Source organism: Excalfactoria chinensis, chromosome 1 (genome assembly GCF_039878825.1).
Source record: "Excalfactoria chinensis isolate bCotChi1 chromosome 1, bCotChi1.hap2, whole genome shotgun sequence".
NCBI classification, from domain to species: Eukaryota; Metazoa; Chordata; class Aves; order Galliformes; family Phasianidae; genus Excalfactoria; species Excalfactoria chinensis.
Genome location: NC_092825.1, coordinates 12515112 through 12538798, shown reverse-complemented (window position 1 = coordinate 12538798; position 23687 = coordinate 12515112). Strand labels below are relative to the sequence as shown.

The 23687-nt window shown below is 44.4% G+C and overlaps 1 protein-coding gene across 7 annotated transcripts in view; it reads left to right on the top strand.

Annotated features, from left to right (window-relative positions):
* Positions 1 to 22863, top strand: part of SRPK2 (SRSF protein kinase 2) — a 135243-nt gene extending 112380 nt beyond the window's left edge. For 5 of the 7 annotated variants that reach the window (XM_072327236.1, XM_072327229.1, XM_072327228.1 and 2 more), the window contains 6 exons: positions 23 to 511; positions 5730 to 5830; positions 5931 to 6038; positions 16516 to 16585; positions 17288 to 17380; positions 21236 to 22863. In XM_072327236.1, the coding sequence (XP_072183337.1) occupies positions 23 to 511; positions 5730 to 5830; positions 5931 to 6038; positions 16516 to 16585; positions 17288 to 17380; positions 21236 to 21420 (1046 nt within the window). In that variant the 3' untranslated portion in view covers positions 21421 to 22863. Of the gene's footprint in view, positions 1 to 22; positions 512 to 5729; positions 5831 to 5930; positions 6039 to 16515; positions 16586 to 17287; positions 17381 to 17817; positions 17911 to 21235 lie in introns of all 7 variants that reach the window. The other 2 variants (XM_072327246.1, XM_072327226.1) reach the window with 2 other exon arrangements.
* The last annotated feature ends 824 nt before the right edge of the window (positions 22864 to 23687 follow it).

Below are 23687 nucleotides of genomic sequence, written 5' to 3'. Positions count from 1 at the left end.
GTTACTCTTAAAAATTTTTCAGGTGAAGCAGAAGATCAGGATGAAAAAGAAGACACAGAGAAAGAAAACACTGAAAAAGATGATGATGTTGAGCAGGAACTTGTCAGCAATGACCCTACAGACCCTAAGTGGATAGAATCTCCTAAAACAAATGGCCATATTGTGAATGGCCCATTTCTATTGGAACAACAGATTGAAGATGAAGATGACGAAGAGGAAGAATGTCCAAATCCAGAGGAATATAATCTTGATGAGCCAAATGCAAAAAGCGATTACTCTTATAGCAGCTCTTATGAACAGTTTAATGGTGAATTGCCAAATGGACGTCATAAAATTCCCGAGTCGCAGTTCTCTGAATTTTCAGCTTCAGTGTTCTCTGGGGCTCTAGAGTCTGTAGCTTGTGGTTCTGCTGTTTCTGAAGGATCAACTGTAACAGAAAGAGAAGAGAGCAGCCCATCTCATGACAGGAGCAGAACAGTTTCAGCCTCAAGCACTGGGGATTTGCCAAAAAGTAAGTACTACTCTTGCTGGCACGTGCCATCCATGCCTGAAGTGTCTCAGAGTTGTGGGTGATGTCTTATTGTAGAATGAGTGCTGGAATTAAACTTTATGTGTATGTTTTATCTTTGTTCAATGATGTTTGTATAGAAATTGTATGGTTTTTTTCACTTGAAAATTCAGTACCAAATCTGTTGAGTAGGCCATCACATACTTTTTTCAGTAGCATAAAAGCATATTTCAGTAACAGAGGAGGACTCTATTACACCATATCCTTTACTTTGATTGAGCAGTAGAACCAGAACTTAGTGATGTTACCTTTTCTTCACTTTCAGCTGAAGTTTTAAATATTTTCACTTCCTGAGTTAGTACCAAACCTGCTTATGTTCTGGCCTACTCCTTGCTCGATTCTAAAGGGTGCCCACTGTAAAGATGGTGCCCACGTGCCAGCCTCTGAAGTCTGCTCCTCTGCAGTGTGCAAATTGCTCCCAAGTCCTAGCTTTCCTAGGCACTGCCCAGACTTGGGCATAAAGTGGGATATGAGGTCAGACTAATCATAGCTAGGACTGGGTTGCAGCTGCAGCCCACTACTGAGAACCACTTTTTTCATTGCTCACTGATTTAATCTTCGTGGCTTTGCCTGCAGTGAACATTTTGCTTACTGAATATTACATCATCTGAATGGAAAACCTCATGGTTATTTAAAATTTACTGTTTCATCTTTGAAGAGTTATAGGAAAAAAAAATTTAAAAAAGCGAGGCTGATGTCTAGAAGTAGAGACTTTTCAGGTATTTTGGTCCCCAAACATTCTGGTTAACTTTGACCTCCTATAACCAAGTTTCAAGGAAAACAAACATGTTATTTTTTGATGGGGACCTGATCCAGGTCTATACATATCTGAGGTGTGGGGGGCAAAGTGGCGAGGCCAGACTCTTTTCAGCAGTGTGTGGAGACAGGACTAGGGGAAATGGCCTGAAACTGGAGCATAGGAAGTTCTGCACAAATGTGCACAAGAACTTCTTTACAGTGAGGGTGACGGAGCACTGGAACAGGCTGCACAGGGGGGTTGTGGAGTCTCCTTCTCTGGAGATATTCAAGACCCGCCTGGACGCCTACCTGTGCGACGTGGTGTAGGGAGCCTGATTTGGCAGGGGGGTTGGACTCGATGATCTCTGGAGGTCCCTTCTAACCCCTACGATTCTGTGATTCTGTAGTGACTTTATGAAATGTTAGATAAAGAATTGTTTGAATTGATGCGAGTCTTTTGCTTAGTACCATGGGCAGTGATTGCATTAAAAAAAAAAAAAAAAAAAAAAGGAGAGAGGATCAAATGAGTAGAACAGAAAAACAGAGATGATCTTAAGGAAGAATTGTAGCAGTGTCCTTAAAGGCAGTGGCTCTGCTAAGCATGCTCTAAGTAAACTGGATGCTTATTCATACTTTCCAGCGTGAGAGTTTGATCTGTGGAACTTGCAACACAAAACGAAAGCAGTCTTGTTCTGTTACAATAAATCTAACATCCTAAATTTTAAGAGGAAAGCAAAACTGTGATTTTTTTTTTTTTCTGATTTAGATAGAACTTGTTCTGTAGTGTATTAAATAAGTTACTGTTGTAAAATATTTGCATTAGCAGGTCATCTACACAGGAGAGAGAGAAGGAAGGTGATATATACAAGTATGCGTTATTCACACAGCTTAAGGCCAGAGGTGGTGTAAGATTGTTTAACCTGGCTTCCTTTTAACAGCAGGATTTTTGCCATTGAATTTAATAGCTTCAGAGTATCACCCATATGTTTTATTTACTGTGTCATTGGCTAAAAGATAAATACACGAGTTTCAGCTTCAATAAGGAAAATATTGAAAGACTAAGTCTGTAAGTGAATAGAAGAAAATGAGATAGCTCAGGAGAAAATCAAAGAGCCTGCATGAACGTCAGCCTGGATGAAGCTACTGAATTTAAGCAGAGCTGTATTGAAAAATGCAGTAGAACGTATTTCCTCATTTTCAGAGTTTTGAAGACTGTTTCACACAGTTTATTATATAATTTACATAAGGTAATCTGCAAATGGACAAGGAATATGCAATAAAATACAATTGAGTAGAGTGGAATTTCTGCTAAATGTCAAGATTTAAGCTAGTAAGTCTCTCATTCCATCTTCTTATATTCTTTTTGCCTTACACAATGGCTCCTCAATGCTTCATAGCCTCTTAGAATCATATAACTATAGAATATCCTGAGCTGGAAGGGTCCTATTTTTGAGTCCAGCTCCTGGGTCCACACAGTGCCACCCAAAATACAAACCCCATGTCTGAGAGTGGTGTCCAAACGCTCCTTGAACTCCAGCAGCACAGCACTGTACCCACTGCCCTGGGCAGCCCGTTTCGTGCCCACCGCCCTCTGGTGCAGACCCTTTCCCCAACCCCTCTTCCCACCCTCCCCTTGACAGCTCCATGCCGTTCCCTCGGCCCTGTCGCTGTCACACAGAGCAGAGCTCAGTGCTGTGAGGAGCTGCAGCTGCCAGCTGCCATCAGGCCTCCCCTCAGCTCCTCTGCTCTGCGCTGAGCAAACACAGGGACCTCAGACACTTCTCATATTTCTTCCTCACCAGACCCTTCCCCACCTTCATATCCCTCCTTTGGATGCTGTCTAATAGCTTTATGTCCCTCTGATGTTGTGGCACCCACCCTGCACCCAGTGCAGGAGGTGAGGCTGCACAGCACAGAGCAGAGCAGGACAAGCCCCCCCAGTGCTGGGCCTGCTGCACCCCAGGGTACGGCTGGCTGTTGCTCAACTTGCCATCAGCCAGAACCCCCTCTTCCATTTCACTGCTGGCATTATAGAGACAGAAAGCCTCTTCTGCTGTTTTCCTGGGTTGATGCGTAGAATCCTCATGCATCCAGAGAGTAAAGCTGGTATTGTCATCAAGAGAGCAGCTTATCTCCACAGCTGGAGAAACAAGCCTACTTCGTTCCTCTTTGATGTTACCTCATCAGGAGCAATATACAGTCCTTGTGTGCAAAGGAAGTAAAATGACCGTAAATTCATCCATAGCTCACCACTTCCTCAGGAGGAGGAAAAGCTTAATGCTGCTCATCTGAATGGCGCCAATCAAAGTTTAAACACTGATAAGACAAATTCAACTACATTAGAATGAAGGAAGGTATGGCAGTTGCAGGCCATTCGATATTTCAAATGGTGCTACTTTTTCACTGTACCTTTAGTGCTCATTTCATGTATGGATGCAGACTTTGCGTGTCTCCATGTAGCCATTGCTATACATTCTTATGTAACATATTCTCACCAGTGTTCAGGCTGATCTGCATTCAGTGGATGGGCAACTATTTTTTGTCATGTTTTTTACCTTTATTTAATTCTTTATTGAGTGTATACTGTGCGACCAGACGCTCTTAGGGACAGGTTTATTAATTTCGTCATGACTTTCCTCCTCATTCCAGTGTTTGAATGTTTACTAAGTATATTGTCATGGTGTGACTGTGAGAAGAGGAGGTGATATTTCTCAGTTTTACAAAACTGGGACACACAGAAGTGAAAATTAGAAATGCTCACTAAGTTTGCCCCCAGGTTGAGTACCACAGGGTGCTTTTAAAGAGTTCTTGCTAAGAAGTACCGTCTTTTTGACTTCACAGCTACTTGTGAATTATCAGTGTTAGTCTAAGTCAGCATCTGAGGTGTCTCATTCATCTCTCAGCAAATACAGCACACAAGCTCACTGAGCTCATGAGAAAAACACAACAATGGAGGCACTTGGCTGTTACCTTTGTCTGTTCCCTGTGTTAAAGGGAGGTTGCAAAATGCTTCCTAATATCATTTTCAGATGTCTCATTAACAAGGCCATTCTTTCCTTCTTCATTCTCCTGCTTTATTTACTGCAGTCCTTCACCTTCAACAAGATGTATGGGAAGGATTTATTTCAGCAATACAAGGCTACTGAACTGACTCCTGTTATTTCATGAATAATGCATGGATTTGTGTTTAAAAAAAAATTGACTGTGCTCTGCTGCATGGTCTTAAGGGAAGACTTCAAGTAGTTTCTGTCTTTTCAGGGCTAGGATGCAACCTCAATACTCTCTCAGTGTATTTTACTTTTACGCTTTGTTGGTGCTTTTTTTAAACTTGAGCCTTGCACTCAATTACAGCTCTTTTAGAGGACTGTTTTGTTGAGGTCACTGCCTGTTCTGTCTTCTGCCATTTAGTGTTTCCTTTTCTTCCCTGGTAAGTTCTGCCGTTTTCTTTTCCAGATGGCCGTTATTTAGTGCCATGATTGTTCATTTGCACTTGTTGTCCCAGTAGTTCAAGATCTGCATCTCATTTCAGTCATTCGCAACTCATCCTGCTGGAGTTCCTCTCCTTTTCCTCCTTGTCTCATGTGCAGTGTGTTTTCTTCTAATATACTTATGCAAGTTTAACTGATCATTATATCCCTGCTGGATTCCCAGATGCCTTTCAGATCTGGTATCTCTTTCATGTCTCACCATCAGTTTCTGGTTGAGTTTTTGTAGCTTTGAGATGAAGAAACTGATGGTCCCTCTGCTGTTATCGTACTTGTGATACTTGGTTCTTTCTTCCACGTTTAAGGCAACCTGCTTTTTTCTCTGCACGTGTTAGGAGTCAGCAGGTGGTATGTAAAAATAGCAAAAAGAAAAGGAGGAGTCCTCAAGCATTGTATGTATCCAGTGTCTCAGGAGTATGTACAGATTGCTGGATTAATTAGATGCAGTTTTGCAGTTTTACTTTGAATCATGTTCAGTGCAAATAGATCCTTCAGAGAACTCTGATTCAATGTTGAATTATCTGTGAAATGGGGTAACAGTCTGCCAGGCTCTGAAATCTGCCAAGTTCTGATCATTCCTTTCGAAAAAACAACAAAAAAGCAACAGCCAAACGTCATGTACCTTAACCAAGAATGGAAGGGATGGATTCATTTTCTCGATTGAACCATTCAAAGAATGTCTTTCATGTGCAGTTTGAGTTTTAATATTTTTTGTCATGGAAATGTGCTTCATTTTTACGTAGATGCTCTGCCACATATTTTAATAATGGGTATGTGGCAGTTTGTTAAAAAATGTGCTTAGTACGTGTGAGGATGTTTAGAAATCGAGGTAAGAAATCCTGTTTGTGTTGCTTTTATTTCTCCTAATGTTCAACAAAGTCACTTACAGCAAATGAGTAGTGTGTTCTGAATACTCTTCTGCCTTTTGTTTGTGTTAGCAAAAACTCGTGCTGCTGACTTACTGGTGAATCCACTGGACCCAAGGAATGCGGATAAAATTAGAGTTAAAATTGCTGACCTGGGAAATGCCTGCTGGGTGGTAAGTGTAACTACATCAATTCAACTCTCTAGTCTTCACTGTTTAGAACAGGCCTTTTTATTGCTCATTTTTGTCATTAATGTGATTCTTTCTGTTTTAGCATAAGCACTTCACAGAAGACATCCAGACAAGACAATATAGATCCATAGAGGTTTTAATAGGAGCAGGTTACAGTACACCTGCTGATATCTGGAGTACAGCATGTATGGTAAGAACTGTACAGTATGTATTTTTCAAGAAAAAAATCCTAAAAATAGTCGTTTACTGAGGGAAGGAATCTGACGAGGATGATTCTGATATGTAATGCTATATACTGTCAAATAGCAGCTGATTGTTGTTCCCTTTTATTTCAGTATTTGTGTGCCCCGGGTGGTGCAGCGGTAGAATTCCCGTTTGCAACACCAGGGGGCCCGGGTTCGAATCCCCCCTGTGGAGCAGGGGGTAGAAGTGCCGCTTTGCTACACAGAGGGCTCGAATCCCGGGAGTTGGACTCGATGATCTCTAAGGTCCCTTCCAACTCGCACAATACTATGATACTATGGTATGATATGAAGCATCTTTAATCAACAGGAGGTATTTTGGAGAAATGTTCTGGTTTTCATTGCAGGCATTTTAAGTTGCAGTTAAAAAATATGTAAGCTTGAAGGGAAAGACGGGTGTATTTTAAATGTCGAAATCCAATTGAAATAGTATGACTGCATCCTTTGTCCCTGTCTTAGACTGTGCAATCCTGTGCTGTTTCCTTTTTCTTGCATAAAATAGCGAAAACCTGAAATACTTTAAATTTTGCCAACTTCAGCGAAAGCGTTTGTCAGATTAGGTTTGCAGATCGCAGCGTTAGACTCTAATCTTGAAGGGAAGGAATTTATTCTATTAGCAAAATATGTGGTAATGTTGTGTCGAATTTGTTTTAACACAGTAAAACTGAAGTGATGTATTTTTTAAAAGCTCGAGAGTGTAGGAAGGATGAAAGCCTAATTGTTGCACTTTCTGAAACGCTGGTTCTGTTTGCAGTCTCATTTCCAGGACAAGTAAGCTACGTGCATTTTCTCATTACAGATAGAGTTGGAAATACGTTTAGAAGTACCTTTGCCTATTTAAAAATGAGAACTTATTCGAGTCATTATATTTTACAAATATGTGTCTGAAAAGATTAAGTGTGTGATGAGGAGAACACTTAAATACTAGACACAGTTTGCAGGCGTGGGTGATGAGAATTGCAGAACTCGGAGAGGAGGAGGACTGAAAGGAACATAAAATCCTACAGATATTATAAGCTCAGCAAGCCATGTGTTGGAAGTAACTGACTATAAGTAAATCTGCAAGTATGTATTCTCTGGAGTTCAACACTAGTTTTTCTTTTAGTAGATGGAAAAGAACATCCACTTCTAAATTTACTCTTCCATTTTGAAGCAAAATGTAGAATTTTTCTATTGGATTGAAAACAAAACATAGAAAATTTTCTACAATTTTGATCCCGAATTCTTTATTTATTCTTCCCATAATTAGCTGTAAAACTACTATAGAAACGTTTCATTCTTTATATCCAACATTTTGCTAACGTCTGTTCTACTTGATACCTTGTTACAGTATTGAATACTCTATATTACCGTATAGTCTTAAAGGTTGTACTGGTGCAGCCTACATCCTGCTAATTGACACTTGGTGGGAGTTGCTTTATTGCTCCTTTTAAATAGAGAAAACCCCTTTTGAAGGTTGAGATCTGTGGCACAATGTATGAGTTCTTATATTGCAAGATCTTTTACCTGCATTTAAGTATTTGTAGCAACTAGATGGGTTTTGAAAACACTGTATGGTATAAGGGCACATGAAGAATGTGCAAGGAAATACTGGGCTCATCCTACCCCTTACGCTTGCCTTCATTTTCATGTCACATAAGCTCTGTTGCTTTCTTCATGCAAATCCCTTTTAAGCTCAAGAAAACAAACTCAACCTAAAGAACCTCCTGCTGATGGTGTCTTAATTCAGATTCATGGTTATTTATAAGTTTCATTATTTTCATGGGAAAAAAAAAATCTGCTTTTTAAAAAAAAAATATTTATTTAGATATAGTAAAGCATGTGAGGCAGAAATAGTAGAGTTCACTTTTGTCTTTGGCCACAGACATGGTATTTTTTCCCTTAAAAACACTAGAAATACTAAAATCTTACATCGCTGACATGTAACTGTTGAACGCGGTTGTCTTCACTGTACAAATGCAGTCATGTAAAAGATAGAGATTGCCTCAAAAATTCAGAGCTTGAAAACTCCTCAGGATCTGCTTTAATTCCTGTGTGATTAGGAAATGGGTCATGGCAGTGGAAGTGCTCATCCCGTAGCAGAGGGAGTACTGCTCTGAGGTAGGTATTAACCGTGCAGACCTTAATAGCCTTTCTGCAGGGGGTTTTTGACAGAGATTAACAGCCAGAGAAACATGACTGGTGTGGAAATGCAAACTCCTGATTAACTTATCTAGGCCATTTTTGGAAGTCGTGATTTGATTCTCTCCGGTCCCTAAAGCATCCAAGAACTGGTGTTCCGAAGTACTGTGATGCCATGACAGTCTCACTTGTTTCCTCATGTTTGGATCCTTTGTTGTACTTAGACGTGATTCAGAAAACATCCTTCTAGGTTACTTTGCTCTTGTTTCCATATTTGTGTCAATTTATTCTGTAGTGCTTACACCTATGTTTTCAAAGGGGACTGTCTGCTGAAGCTGGAGGCGTTGTTTATTTTGCTCTGACTGACTGAAAATACAGCTCAGGTATTCTGTGAGCCGTGCTGAGGCAGATTCAGTGGAGAGGAAGGTCATTCTCCAGCTCTTTGAATTCTTGCTTTGCATATATGACAGGTTCAGCGTTGTTAAGAACAGTTTTGGAAGCTGTCCTCTGTAAAATGAGTGATTCAGCATCATTGCTGTGACTTTATTCGCTGCAAGTATCCATCATTCTTTACTTCATATGTATAGATACATATATAGAATGTAGAAATATGATCTCACTGAGCGTAGATAATGTCTGCCAGCTCACCCCTGTGCTGACTGCATTTGGTATTTCTCCTTCATGGCTTTAAAAAGAGGGGAGAGGTGGGTTGTTAAGGGCTAGCAATATGTTAACAAGTGACTGTGAATTTGAGGCTGTGTATGGGGTAATTCCTCTAATCATATCTCCCTGTCAGAAGTAGTGGTGAATAGTATTGAATGCTTGTCCAGAAAGGCTGACATTTGGCTTTGCACTGGGAGCTGTGATACAGTTACAGATCCTGTCCTTCATTCTGATAGTGGTTTTGATTTTGGATAAGCTTTCTTGTCTCAATTTATCTATTGAATGCTAATGCACACCTTGCAGAAGTCTGTGCCTAATATGCGTGATGTGAAGTGCAAAGTAAGATGGTATTTGAGCAAAGATGAGACATTAGGCTGTTAGAACAGTTGTTCAAAACTCCAAACCGTTGTTCTTTGAGCCTGAACAGAAAGCTGGAAATATTTTTATCTCACAAGGACAGAACTGCTTGGCAATGTGTCCGATAGATGTTTGTGTATCCAGGACCCGCAGATCAGAGATTTCTGACTAGAGTCCTCACAGAGACCAATCTAGGTGTGCCCCTCACTCCTCTGTCTGTGTAGCTCTTTCTGACAGAAGACTTCCTGCTTCAAAGCCATGCGCAAGTGGTTCAAATTCCACAACACAGCTACCAAACCCTCCTGGAAGGGCTGCTTCCCAGGCAGTCACAGCACTGCTTAACTCATACAACTCAAGCATGAAGACTGCTTGCCTTGCAAAATTGAAGGGGATTTGCCATCTGCTGTATATCCATTAGCGTGTCAGATACTCTGTAGAAAACACCTCGAGCTTTTCCTACCTCTTGGTTTGTGGATTTTGTGAAGGACTTTCAGGAGGGCATTAGGACCAGGCTTCACTTGGTGTCTTAACTTGATTTTGTGCTTTATGGAGCTTCTCTTGAGCCTGAGGTCTTTCCTTGCCTTTTTCTTGTCAATGAAACAATCTTGTTGGGAGTAGCACTGATTATGTGAGTAGGAGAACTACTGGCTTCTGTGTTGGCTTGTATCTGTGGCACAAAGAATTATTGTCAAGCACAGAGCTCATGATGTACCACAATGGCAGCAAACTCTTTTTCTCAGCGCCATTTGTTGAGCAGTCTTTCTTGCTCTTTATCAATGAGCATAAAGATGATGTTTTTAACAAAAGCCTCGAATGATGGTGCCCTGAGCGCGCAAAGGGTCTGTGTTTATGTGTGCACAGCATCTTTCGGAATACTGCCCTTAATCTGGCTTTCAGGACGTGGTATGTTGTGTCTGCATGGATTGCTGTCCTTAGGCAGACTCTGCTTGTTTGGGTTGGCTTCATTGAGCCACCAACCCCATAATTTTGGTGCAGAATCCTAAGAGGAAGTGGAATTTGTGTTTGTATTATCACTAGCGTGGAAGTGGTCAGGGATTCTCATCAGGATTAATTGTGCTGGAAATCAACGTAAGAAGAGTCATGTAAGGCCTCTGCCTACTTGAATACCTTATAACTGAAGCAAGGCGAGTGAGGGAGAAATAACTGAGCTCTAAAAACCTTGTACTTCCCTTTCATTTGGTGTTATGTCATTGAATACGTACCTTTGTAAGCCAGCAGCCTGTGGGCTGAATCTTCTAAATTTAGATGGTTCAGCGCAGCCCAGTTCTTGTACCCCAAACAAGAAAAGTACATTTTGAAACCAGATTTAGGGGATGAAAGAAGGTATTCTCAGGCCAGTACCAGGTAATCTGAATTTGAGAGTCTTAAGAAGAACAACAAAAAAAGGGAAAAGTGCTGGATGATGTGCAGCTTTGGAGGCTTACAGTCACTGCATGCATGATGTGCTGTGGAGTTAATGGAGTTAGGTGCCAGTAGGGTTTTCAGGGCTATGGCAGACAATTTGGCTACTTGTTCTCTGCTCAGCAACAAATGATACAAAATGTGATTTTTTTCTGCTCTGATGGACTGGGCCTGAGTGATTCTTACAGTCACGTGCTGGACATTAGCACCTTTTGCTAAGGAAACTGCACGGTGCCCTTTTTTCACCAGCATGGCCTACTTAAGTGGGACACAGAACTGCTCTCATCCAAAATGAGACGCTGCAAACCTCTCCTCGCAGTATACTCTACAAAATCCTGCGTTCCCTCGCTGTAGTAAGTCCTGTTTTAATTATGCCAGCAAGGAAGGAGTACGTTTATCATCTTCACCTCAAAGAAAGGATGAGCAAGCAATGCCTTTAGCTGAGTTGAAACTGCCCCTGGATCAGGCTGAATTTCTGCATTTGCAGTACTGAGAGGGTCACTTTCTGCAGAGCAAAAGCTGAGGAGAGACAGTGAATGATTTAGCATTTCCTGAATCTGAAAAGCCATGGAACAGAGCACTCCACTGCTGCTGCCAGGAACTGCTGGCAGGATGAGGGAGCTAGCATTGGCTGAGGGCATCCCTTCGTAATGCTCCTGGAAATGATTGCGAGCACCGTGATTCCACTGCTTCTCTTTATTGATGTTCTTTGGACTGGAAGCAGGAAAAGCACCTGAAATGATGAGTGCCATCATCTGACTTCTGTTGCTCGTTATGTACAGCCTTGTTTTAGCTGTGGTGAGGAGATGACTGTATCACAAGCTAGAACATTAACAAGACAGTGTGTTTTCAAAACACATCTGAGGTGGCTTTTGTGGTGAGTTGTGATTCCTGAAATATCTTGTTTTCACAATGAGAAGCAGCTAATAGGTCATATTGTAGACAGGCAGGAAGTCAGAGAAGAAGAGAATTCTACTTGCTGTTTTTTCTATCCGAAGAGAATACAAATGATTAAAGGAAATACTACTGGGGTAAGATGAAGAAGAGAGCAGGCAAACAGCTTTCATGATTAGAGAGAATGCTATTACAGCTTGTGGTGCCAAGCAGGCAAGCTTACAGGTTGGTTGTTTCATTGTTTTTTTGTTGTGAGCCATTCTGTTTGTATGAGAGAGCTCAGAGGGACAGAAGGAAGAATGAGCAGAGCATGATGTGAAGCAGGCTTATGATGTTACATCTAAATGCTTGTTGCTCAGCCCCTTGCTTTATTCTTTGTATCATGTCCTCCCACGTGGGCTTTGGAGGGAGCTGTGCTCACCTGCTCTTCGTGTTGTGTTGTCAGCGGGAGGAATCAGCCATGTCTCCATAGGACCACAAGTACCATTGCACTCACACGTGTGAGTGGCACAGTGCTGAAGCTGTGATGGCATGTGGCGGTCTGCACAGAAGCAGGATTGTGAGGAAAAATGGAAAACAAAAAATGCCAGAGATAAGAAAAGCTTCAAGTCACTATGCACATGTTTTTCAGTAGGCAGATACAGTACAAAATGCTGTTATTAATCACTGTACACCCTTTTGCTTTGAAGGTGGTGGGTGGACAACCTGAAACATTCAGAAGAAAGTGGTTTTTCAAGGGAAATGACTGACTTTCCAGAGCAGCCACTCAGCATTTGCATGATTCTGAGACCGGAGTTTTATCAAGGAATAGAAAACTATTTCCTTTTTAAGCATCCTTTGCATGTCTGTGTTCTGTGTGTCTGGCCTTTCTTATCAAGCAGCAACCGTGCAAAATCCCTTTCATGTTTTTTCACTGCCTGGATCTTCAGAATAAGATGTTTATGGGACAACAAGCTGTTACCTGGTGTGCTTATCTCAAAAAGCTTGTTGCTCTTTTTCTGTTGTTTTTGTTCCCATGCTCCCACATACCTGTGGAACAGCATTTTTATATCTGAGCCCATTTTTAAAGCAGTAAGTCTTCTCATTCGCAGCTCATTTCAGCTGAAACTCTGTCCAAGAGCTGGATCTTGTCTGTCAAAATAATAATCCTGGCCTAGAGTTTGTTGTCCTTTTTCAGCTGGGGCTTCATAAGAGGAATTCAGGGAGCCTGATGAAAGCCAAGTGAATTATTCTTCTAGTCCTCTCCCAGACATCTTTCCCGAGGCATGCAGCCATTTTCAATCACCAGATTGAGTACACAGCTGTCATGCACTGAAAATGTAGCTATTTCCAATTGTGTGATTAGACACGGATCCATAATGTATGATAGCAGTGCCAACAATTCGGTATTGTGGTGGGTTCATACGCAGCCACATGGCAGGGAAGGAATCGTAGCCTCTGCAGAGCCTACAAAAGCAGCAGGGTGACCATTTATCTGAAATGCTCTCCATCTGCAGATGGCGAGAAACAGTCTAGACTGTTTTTCTGTGATAACCTTAGAAAAGTGGTGAGTAGCGACTGCCAATGCAGTCAGCAAGGAGGGCTGATTGCCTTGGGCTTTCGTGCCATATGTTAAGTGTGCTTTGTCTCATTTGTTGTCTACGTACAGTAGTTGCAGTGCTGATTTCTGTTGCGGCAAATGTCAACATTAAGAAAGAAAGGGTGATAATTCAAAGTCTTGAGTTTTTGTAAAAAAAAAAAAAAAGAAGAACATTTTGAGTAGGAAAGTAATTCCATAAGTATGGCTAGATTGCGTCTGCAGGACCATAGGAATAATAGACATACTTTGATTGGAAGGGATCTCCTGAGGTTCAGTGGTCTGTTTGCCTCCTGCCTGAACCACGCTGAATGTCAAGGCTACGTCAGGTTGTTCAGAGCCTCATCCCATTGAGTGTCTCATACATGGACAGATGGCATTTCCACAGCCTTTCTAGGCAGCCCATCCCAGTGCTCTGCCAGTCCCTTCAAATGACTTTTTCCTTGTGTCCTTTCAGAATTTTCCCCATTGCCACCTGTTTCCATTCTCTGTTGTCCTTTCACCGTACCCTTCTGAGGGCAGCATATCTCTGTCTTTTCAATTATTGCCTTTCAGGAAGTGGAGTACAACAAGTAAATCCCCGCTTTGCCTTCCATATCAGAGGTCCTCCCCTGATCTTTCTGCAGTTTCCTGGCTTCTCTCCTGTGCTGGTGTCCCCAGGCTGGTCACAGGTCTCAGATGTGGCTGTGAGTGCTGAGAAGAGGGAAATATCCCTTCTGCCCTGTGCTGGTAATGTGCTTGTTCCTGCAGCACTGTATGTGCTCAGCCTGCCGCACTGCCTGAGTGCTCTGCTTTCCTGAGCTCTTCTTACCATTTGCAGGTCTCCAGGTCCTGATTTTACCACAGACCGTCACCCAGTTATGAATTGGGTGGTTTTCTGTACCTGCTGTTGGGTGTAAAGTACTTAAAGTGCTGAGTGCGTACAGAGCACACGAGTATTGCCAGAGTTGGAGTTCTGAATCCCAGCCACTCTGGGTGGCACTGAGTCAGTAATTGCACGCAGTGCTGTTTGCACCCACAGTGGACATGAGCTTAAAAAGGTGAACTCTGACCGTTATCACCCAGAGGTTTCATTCGCTGTTTACCTGCTTGTCAATGTGCTTTTCATGCTGACTCCGTTTCAGTTACTTTAAGGTAAAAACCTCAGTCAAGGATTTATTCTTTTTGAATTGAAATCTTGGGAATGCCATTTATCTTACGTTAACTGGCTGTTGCCCTGCAGGGCTCTGGGAACCTGTTGCCCGCTGGTTCCAGATGAATTGGTGAGGCGTTTTCCTGCAGGTAATGCTAGGAGTGTTGCAGGTATTTACTGCGGCACCCAGAGGGCAAGGCTGTCTCTGGGCTGTCCCTGCATGCATCTGACTCAGGAGCTGTTATGGGTTTTGCAGAGACCTGTAAGGAGAGTCACAAACTTAAATGTCTGAGCTGCTGCCGTTCCGCCCATCCTGGGCTTGGAGTCAAAGCTGTGCAACAACAGGAGAAGGGGAACAGCATCACAGTTTAAAAATCCTTGGTTTCCTTTTGGCAGGGGAATGGTATAAATATCCTAAATCTCTGAGGGCTTGCAGCTCTCATTAAATACCATCTGATCTCAAATTCCGCTGTGGAATACTTGCCTCTTGTGCTTCTCTCTGAAAGGTTTTTCACTTCTTCCAATTTAATCTTTTTAATCCCACGCAGACATTTTGAGCTATTAATACTTCATTTTGGGGGACAGGAGCAGTATTCCTCCGCAGTTTACCTTTGTGACTAAATTCAGCTACATTCCCTTTGTTCTCCAGGAATCTGTGTTAAAGAGAGAAGTTTCTTAATGCCCTCAGAAATCAGCTCCTCCACCGTGTGTTCTACAAAAGTTAGCGCTGGTTTCCCTTGGGTGCAGAGGGGACACTTGTGGCTTCTCAGTCTCTCTTGAGAGAGTAACAGTGTTGGGTTGGCTGTGTTGGGTTGGCCGCGTGCGGCTTCTTGCTATCCTAAAAATGTCTTCAGTTTGAGTAGCTGATAATAATTTATGAAGTCTTCTGGGTTATTTTTTTTTTAAGCTGTAAAATAAAAGCTCCCAATCTTGAACTCAGAGTAGAATAAGAAAAAACACGAGTGAATGTGAGTGGTAACGCGTCCAGAAATGAAAGACATTTGTAGGATCAGCAAGAATGCCAGCAAACGGTATTTTTGCCTTCTCAAGCACTATGCGAATTGTTCTGGCTGTAGCCCACTTGGATCACTCTGCAGTTCACAGCTTGAAAAAGTCAAGTACCCATAAATAGGTTAAGTTTACAGGTGATTTAACAGCTCCATACTATGGATTGGAACAGAAAAGTGTATATTTTCAGGAAACAAGTATTTTATAGTAAATGTTCTGACGCAGTGAAATTCCCTTCCCAAGCTGTGCCAGCAAGTTCTGTCTGATTTGGAATGGTTTTGCTGGTCTTGGAGATGGAGAGCAGCTTGATTCTTAGACCACCTGGAAAGAATTAGATTCCTGTGGCTGCCTGGGTAATTGGCGATCCTGAGCAGAAAGAGGATTGCTTGACAAATCAGATCCATATTTGTACACAAGTACAGTCTCCCATAATTATTTTATTCCTCGGAGGCTTTTAATACACATTGCATCTGAATGGAGAAACTCTGCTCAGAAGTAGAAACGCTGCCCATAGGTTTTGTCTTGACCTGTTGCAGGGTGTGCATCCTGTGGGAGCACCACAGTGACCCAAAGGGATCAATCTCTTCCCATTTCCTTCATCAGTCTCTGCCTTGCTATTTTATTTACCCTGCGACTGAAGTGTTTACTTTGATGGCTTCAGGTTCATCAAAAAGACTCTTTTAGAAACTGATGTAAATTTAGAGTCATCAGGGAAGCTCACCCTGTAGGCAATTTGAAGTGATTAATTATAGTTAGCAGTGAATTTTATTTCCGATGCAGACGTTTTTATTTCAGTCCTCGGCATTTGATCTCTGGCAGATAAGTAGCCCTCAGGTACAAGCATAGCTCCTTCCCCTGTATTTAGAAGAACCTGACTCACCTTTGTTACCTTGAGCCCATTTAACACATTAAGGCTCAGGATGGCTGGTTGGGCTGCGGTCCTGCGCTCCTTGCCCAGCTCCTCCATTCATCCCAGTTGTGCAGGCAGATGCCCATGTTGGGGTGCACTGCTGGGGTGGTTGGTGCTGAGCTCGGGGCTCCCTTCAGAGCCCAGGTTTGTGCTGTTCTCACTGCAGGACCCGTGGCTCCCAGGTGAGTAGCCCTTGCAGAGCCTCATGTCCCACTGCAGGCCTTTGGCTTGGAGCATTGGTTCCATCTTTGTTCCACTCAATGTATTGCTGACATTTTAAGATTGAAAGCTTTATTTCTGAAATACCCATAAAAACGTCTGTTATGTTATGTTACATTATAGGCATTTGAGCTAGCAACTGGAGATTATTTGTTCGAACCACATTCTGGTGAAGACTATTCCAGGGACGAAGGTATGAAAGCCCTCTGAGGTACCGCGTGTTTCTGTATATTTCCACCTTCTTGAATTTCTAGCAAGCTTACAGCGGGCTTAGTTTTTGTTGTTAGTGAACTGTTCATACACGTTGCTTTCAGAACATAAACACGGTTTTCTTCTTTTTAGTTGTAAGTTCCATCAGTAGCAGTGGGTGGGCAAAAAGTCCCTTCTGCAGATATTCATCTACTTAGCAACTGCCTGAAGGAATTAAACTGCCCCTCTTGTAAGACTGCATTTGTGTGGAAACCTGACTGAGAATAACAACATCTTAGCTTAGAAAAGCAGCGTAGAATTTGAACTTTGCAGTAATGTCTAAGATTGGCACTGGAATAATGTTTACTTTGTGGATTTTTATCTGAATTAGACGATTACTAATTTATTTATTTTTTAAATGAGAATTAACTCCTGCTTCCATCTGTATACCTGTCCATTTTCATGCTTGTTTGCTTGTAAGTGCCCTTTGCGGTGGTAACGTGGGCATCATTCATTGTTCCTAAGTGCTACTAATGATGCCAGAGCTCTGCTGATCATGGAAACCTCTGCATGGATTTGCTGCAAACATTGTTGAGTTGAAACTATTTCTGATTTTTTACTAATTCCAGTTTCTTTCCTCTTCTTTTTATCCCATCCTTTCCCTGCCCCTTCCACTCCCGTATCCTTTTTTTTCTCTCCCTCATAGACCACATAGCACACATCATAGAGCTGCTAGGCAATATCCCAAGGCACTTTGCTCTATCTGGAAAATATTCTCGGGAATTCTTCAATCGCAGAGGTAGTACCTCTTCTTTTTGGACGGTGCCGTGATGCAGACAGAAGTGGAATTGCTGTTGCCGCTGGCAGCGCGTCCCGCTGAGGAGTGTTTTCTGAAATGGTGCAGCAACTCTTTAGTTTTGAAAAGCAAAATATGCAGAAATCTGCCACAATCTGAGCTCTCATTCTGTTTTTTAAAACCAAAAGCTCCCAACCGATAACAAGGTGCTGCACCTTACAGTAAGCGGCAGAACTTGCTCGTGGCAGCCGATACGCAGATGTGGTTCTGAGAAAGAGGTTTTGCTGAAAGCATCTTTCCAAACAACCACGGGGCGCCGCGTGTCTTTTTGCCAGGCTCAATCTATTTCTGTCTGTGCCGGGCCATGTTAGTGTGTGCATGCACCGTACTGATTAAACTGTTGTATGTTTCTGTTTTGCTGGCAATGTTCTCCAATGCAGACCACATAGCATTGATCATTGAACTGCTGGGAAAAATCCCTCGAAAATACGCTATGTTGGGGAAATATTCCAAGGAGTTTTTCACCAAAAAAGGTAACGGTATTTATGCAACACTAATTTAAAGCATAATGCTATCCAAAAGGAGAGTGTGTGCACTTATGAGTACTGGAGACATATTCCACTTAATGGAGAGCTCTTCTTAAGGGAGTTACTGTGGTGTGAACTTGGCTTTTCGAGGAAAGTGAAAAATTTGCAGTACTCGTTTTGGTATTTCATTTAAAATTCCTTTTGGGACATACTCAGCAACGTGTGACAAGTGTCTGTGTGAATCTGTCGTCAGATGTCCGTGTAAATGTCAGCTGTGCACAGCTGTGAGCTGCTGGAACGGAGCCGTCCTCCTCTATGGGTGTGCACTGCTGGCACCCACTGGCAGAGGACGCACAGGGAGGGCTGCGGGCTGCAGGCACGGGGTGTGCAACAGGGCAGTGCTCAGAGCTGTGCTTGGGGACCTCCTCTGCATCCTCGTCTGCAGGAGGATGGGTGAGGACAGAGCACTGTGGCCGCTCTGCACTGTTTCACTGTGAGTGCTGCCACTGCCGCGGGTTGCAGCTGAGCTGTGCATCACTGCACACAGGAACAGAGTTAACCCCAGCAAATACACTGCCCTGTTAATGCCTGCTACTTGCCCAGGTTGCTCTGTAAGGCACGCTTCTTACACGGGAGGGCACATGCAGCTCTCCATGTATTCATCCCCTCCTCTCCCAGCCAGGTGCTGGGGCAGCACCACGGCCTGCCCTGCTGGCACTGGGCTGTGAGGCTGTGTGGGGCCAGGGGGCACAGGAGCTGCATGTGGCAGCTGCTGGGCTGCTACCACGGCCACGCTGGGGGTAATGGAGGCAGAGGCAGCAGCTGCATTACTGGGGAGCTTGAAAACCCAGGACTTCAGTATGGAGGGGAGGGGGCTGCTGGGTGTTTACAGAGTGGTGGCAGCAGTGGATAAGCTGGAAGCAGCTGTTGTACAGCAGTGTGAGTGCCAGGGAAATGCAGTTGTGGGCGTACAGCAGCACTTCCCACCCATGGGCAGTGAGTTTGAGGAGCTGCTGCTACCTGGGATAGGCAAATCAAGGACAGCGTGTCCAGGAATGTGCAGAACAGTGAAGTGATGGGGCAGGAACGGACCCTCCAGCATCCCCAGTGTGGAACTGAAGTGTTCATTTAAAGTCTGGACCACAAGATTGCTGTTACTGCATCCTATCGTAAGCTCTTCTACAGCCTTCACAGAACTTCTGGGAGGAAGCTCCCAGCCGTGGTGGTGCTGACGCAGCCCTGTGGCGTGCCGTGCTGCCCAGGCAGGCTGGCCCCAGCTTCATGGGTGTTCTGAACTCAAGCCCCATGTTACAAAACACGAGGAGTATGCGGAGACCTCAGGTGTCACAGTGACAGCCACCAAACAGCAGCATCTGGCGTGCAGCCGTGTGCACTTCGTGCCACTGGAGCATGGAAAGAAGAAAACACAGGAGTGCTTGGGGGGCAGTACCTATGGCAGGTGCATTTTGTTCACAAACTGGACAGCGACGTTGGATTTCCAGCCTTCTGATGTGTTTGGGTTTTTCCTTGAGAACAGAGCGCCTAAAACAACGTAATTTAAATACGAGGATGAAGACAGGGCTTTTGTCTTTATTTGTTGTGTGACGCAGTGTTACTCATGGGACACGCTGCGACTGGAACCATCCCTGTGTGAACTTCCACAGGACGCTCTGCTCTCCCTCCTCTGTCTCAGTCCCCTCCTTCCATGGACAGAAAGGAAGGAGGGCAGCTGCACGCCGTGGGCTGCACATCCTACTTTCTGTTGCCAGCAGCAAACTTCTCTTGCCAGGGATTGACCATTTGCAGTCTTATTACTGTGTTGGAGCCTTTATGACAGTGTCTGGAGAGCTGCTTTTCAGGTGGCACCATGAGGAGAGCCTTCTGCTGTGCTGAGGTGGCAGACATGCCCTGCTGTGCACATGGCACCGCCAAGCAGTTGGCTCTGGCTCCCAGAGGCAGGCTGGGGGAATGGCTGCCTTCAGCCGCCCTGGAACTTCCATGGCCAAAGGGTTGTGGGGAGACTCGGAGCTGAAGTCACGTAGCCCGTGATGGGCAGCGGGTTGCAGGTGGCTGATTTCAGCTGCAGGCAGCCATCGGGTTGCCAAACCACTCTGCTTAAAATAGCGTGACTGTGTGCCCTGTGCAGGATGACACAGCGCGGCTGTGAGTCTGCGGATGAGTCGTGATCAGCCTCCAGTGCTGGCTGAGAATCTACCGGCAGCCCCAGCGGTTTGGGGATGGTGCAGGATCAAGATGAGGGTAGAAGTGCCCACAGAGCGGTAGGCCCAGATATGAGCCTGGGAGGCAGGGAGGTGGCAGCAGAGGAGGAGCGGCCAAAAGAGCCTTTCTTTCCCGTCAGTCCTGTCAGCCTGCAGATACACGTGTCTGTATGGCCAAGCCTGCTGGCTGAAGAGCTGTCACGTCCTTCCTTTGGTCTGAATCACGCTGCCTCATTGGCCACGTGCCACCTTTTTGGTGGAGCTCAGGGCTCTGGTGAGTTTGAAGATGATGTGGGCAGCACCGGGGGCTGCATTCATGGGAGCAGCCAGCCCGGGCCTCCGCAGAGGTGGAGCAGAGCCTTCAGTGCCAGACCTTTGTGTTCGGCTTGGTCTGCAGCTGCGCTGATGGCAAATGTAACGTCGTGAAGCAGCACGACCCATGCTGCTGAGACGTGCATTAAGGTTGGAGCAGTTCTTGTGAGATTTGGGGGTGTTGGCCGGCAGTGTTCCTGCTGACTGTGGGCACGAGATGGATGGAGTGCTTCTGTGTAGAGGAACAGAAGGAAGGTCTGCAGCTCCTCACAGGGAGCAGAGGGCAGCGCTGAGCTCTGCTCTGTGTGACAGCGACAGGGCCCGAGGGAACGGCATGGAGCTGTCAGGGGAGGGGTGGGAAGAGTTGGGGAAAGGGTCTGCACCAGAGGGCGGTGGGCACAAAACAGGCTGCCCAGGCAGTGGACACGGCACTGAGCTGCTGGAGTTCAAGGAGCATTTAAGCAATGCTCTCAGATGCAGGGCTTGAATTCTGGGCAGTGCTGTGAGCCAGGAGCTGGATCTGCGATCCTTCCGGTGCCTTCCCCCGCCGAGATGTTCAGGGATTCCAAGATAACAGAAAAAAGCAGACCGGCCACAGTGTTGTCTGGGTTCAAGGTGCAGTTTGCTCTGGGGATGCCTCCTTGGTTTCACCACCAGCCGTACTCACTGTGGGGACCTCCAGCAGGCATGCAGTGCGCTGACCTTCCTCAATAGTGCTTCTTGGAGAAGAACTAAACAAGCACTGGCCACCAGTGGGCAAAGGGCTATTTTTCTAATAGCAGCAATGTTTGTGTTTGCAGGAGAACTCCGACACATTACGAAGCTGAAGCCTTGGAGTCTTTTCGACGTGCTTGTGGAGAAGTACGGCTGGCCTCACGAAGACGCCGCGCAGTTTACAGATTTCCTGATCCCCATGCTAGAAATGGTCCCAGAGAAACGCGCTTCAGCTGGAGAATGCCTGAGGCATCCGTGGCTGAATTCTTAGCAGCATTTCTCAGCTATAAAACAAGCCAGCAACCACTTTTCAATGCATCGGACCTAAATGGTGACTGTCACAAATCCTCTAGCAGGATCACGCGTGAGCTGGCTTCAACCCTCAGACCTTTATTTTGCTTGAGGTACTGTTTGACATTTTGCTTTTCGTGCACTGTGTTCTTGGGGAAGGGTAGTCTTTCTGTCCTCAGCTAGTAGTTTACTCACCCACTTTCTTCAGAAAACACTTAAGGTGTCTTTAAGCATTGTTTCTTGTGTTGTGTGGCATTCAGATGTCAGATTTTTGAACAAAAGAAACTTCCTCCCATGTGTTTTGGCAAGTTTTGTAACTATTTATGAAAGAACTATTTTAGCTGATGCATATTATATAATTTACAAGCGTAAGAAATTTATGAAGTCAGAAGCCAGTTTAGGGCGAGGAACTGTACAATTTTATCTTCTGGCAAAGGGACGTCATTCTTGTATTATAGTGTATGTAAATGCACCCTGTAAATGTTTATTTCCATTTAAATATGGGACCGGGGACTCAATTTCAGAGTAAAGCTACTAAGTTTTAGAGAGCTCTATAGCAAACCGATTGCATGTAGTGGACTTCAAACTGCTTTAAGGAATTGTGTAAACCTTCTATTCTGTAGCAGTTCCCATCCATTGGATTTTAAACAAAGTGGCTCTGGTTTACAGGATTTCATTCCCCAAACGGCACTTTAAAGGAAGGCTAGACTTCTTTCTAATAAAGTATGCATTATCATTTAGCACTCCCGTTTAGAACTTTTGCCTATTTTAAGTGCTTTTAAGGAAAGAAAAATAGCAATTTCCCTTACAATGTGATAGTGAAGACATGGTACCATATGGTGTTGCCTTTTTCTAAGCACTGTAAGCTGTACTCTACCTTAAGAAACAAATTAAAGGTCGAGCATGAGAACCACTCTGTGCAGAGTTACTGATCTTTTACAATAAAAGCGTGTGCTTGAGTCAGCGAAGGGAGCACAGCTGCCAATAGTCACAGTGCAGCGGGCAAAAGGCAGGAAGCGAGATCATGCTCATCCCATTCATAGCTTTACGTGTCTCTAAAACAAATTGCACTAGCTTCACTTCTTCCCATAACCAGACATACAGTTCTTTGTACGCTGCACGCAGAACTACATGTTTCCTAGGAAAAAAAAGCTACATAGACTGAGGCTTATAGGCAATACAGATTTTAGAATGTACGGTGCGGAGGTGTGTTTTGGCCTCTTTTAGAAGTCAGTGGGATGAATGTAAGCTTACTTCTGATTTTCATGTAACTATGGTGCCACTTTTTATTGACTCTGTCCATATGAAATTTATTCACACGCCTTTGCAATAACTAGATTGTGAGAAGATAGCCCCATGCTGTAACAATAACCAGTTGTTTGAGGTGCTTGCAGTTGTCTAATTAAAGTGTTTTGTTTTTTCAGACAGTGTGCTCTCATTGGCATCTTTGCTAGCCCTAGGCCCACTGTTGGCTAGAATGACGCGCCGTGCTGGTGGTGGGTGGGGGTGAGCCGGGCTGAAGTGCAGCTCTTTCTGTTCAGCTGTAACCAACATGGCACGGGACAAATCCGATCCTTCTGAAGGGTAATGGGGAACGATGGGCTGCAGTTGTGTGGTGCTAAATGAAATGAGACCAAACCGAGCCGTGTTTCATTCAAGGTGTTTAACTTCATGTAAGCAAGCAGCCGCTCACCCCCCTCCCTACACCCGTACACACCTCATCCAAACAAAGACCCGGGGGCCACCAAGGAGCGCACCACCAACGCTACGGGCTGCAGAAACTCATCCTGTGCTGTGGCCCTGCACCAGCGGGGTGTCAGCACCGGGTGCCTCTGCCTGCTGCTTCCTTCCTCTCACAGGAACTGCTTTTAAAGGCCTCAAGGATGACACTGGTGAGAAGAAACAAAAGGCTACAAAGGAATCCAGAGAGGTAAATCGTTAACGCTTCACACCTGGCCGTGCTGTTGGTAGTGTCTGGATGCTGCAACTGACTTCAGGGTTGTTCTTAAATACGCAGAGAATATCAGCGTTTGCGTCAGTTTAAACGCAGGTTGGGTGAGAGACCAGGGTGACAGAACAAAGCTTAGGGAGATGGGGCCAATGCTGGGCCTGTTCTGCTGTCCCCCCCGGTCACTCAATAATTGCAATGTAACGTGCTACCAATTAACAGATCATAGGTGGAGGTGGCTCTGGTTAACCAGCCGTGACTGTGGCCATAGACTTCTCAAGAGTCTGTTGGGTTTTCTT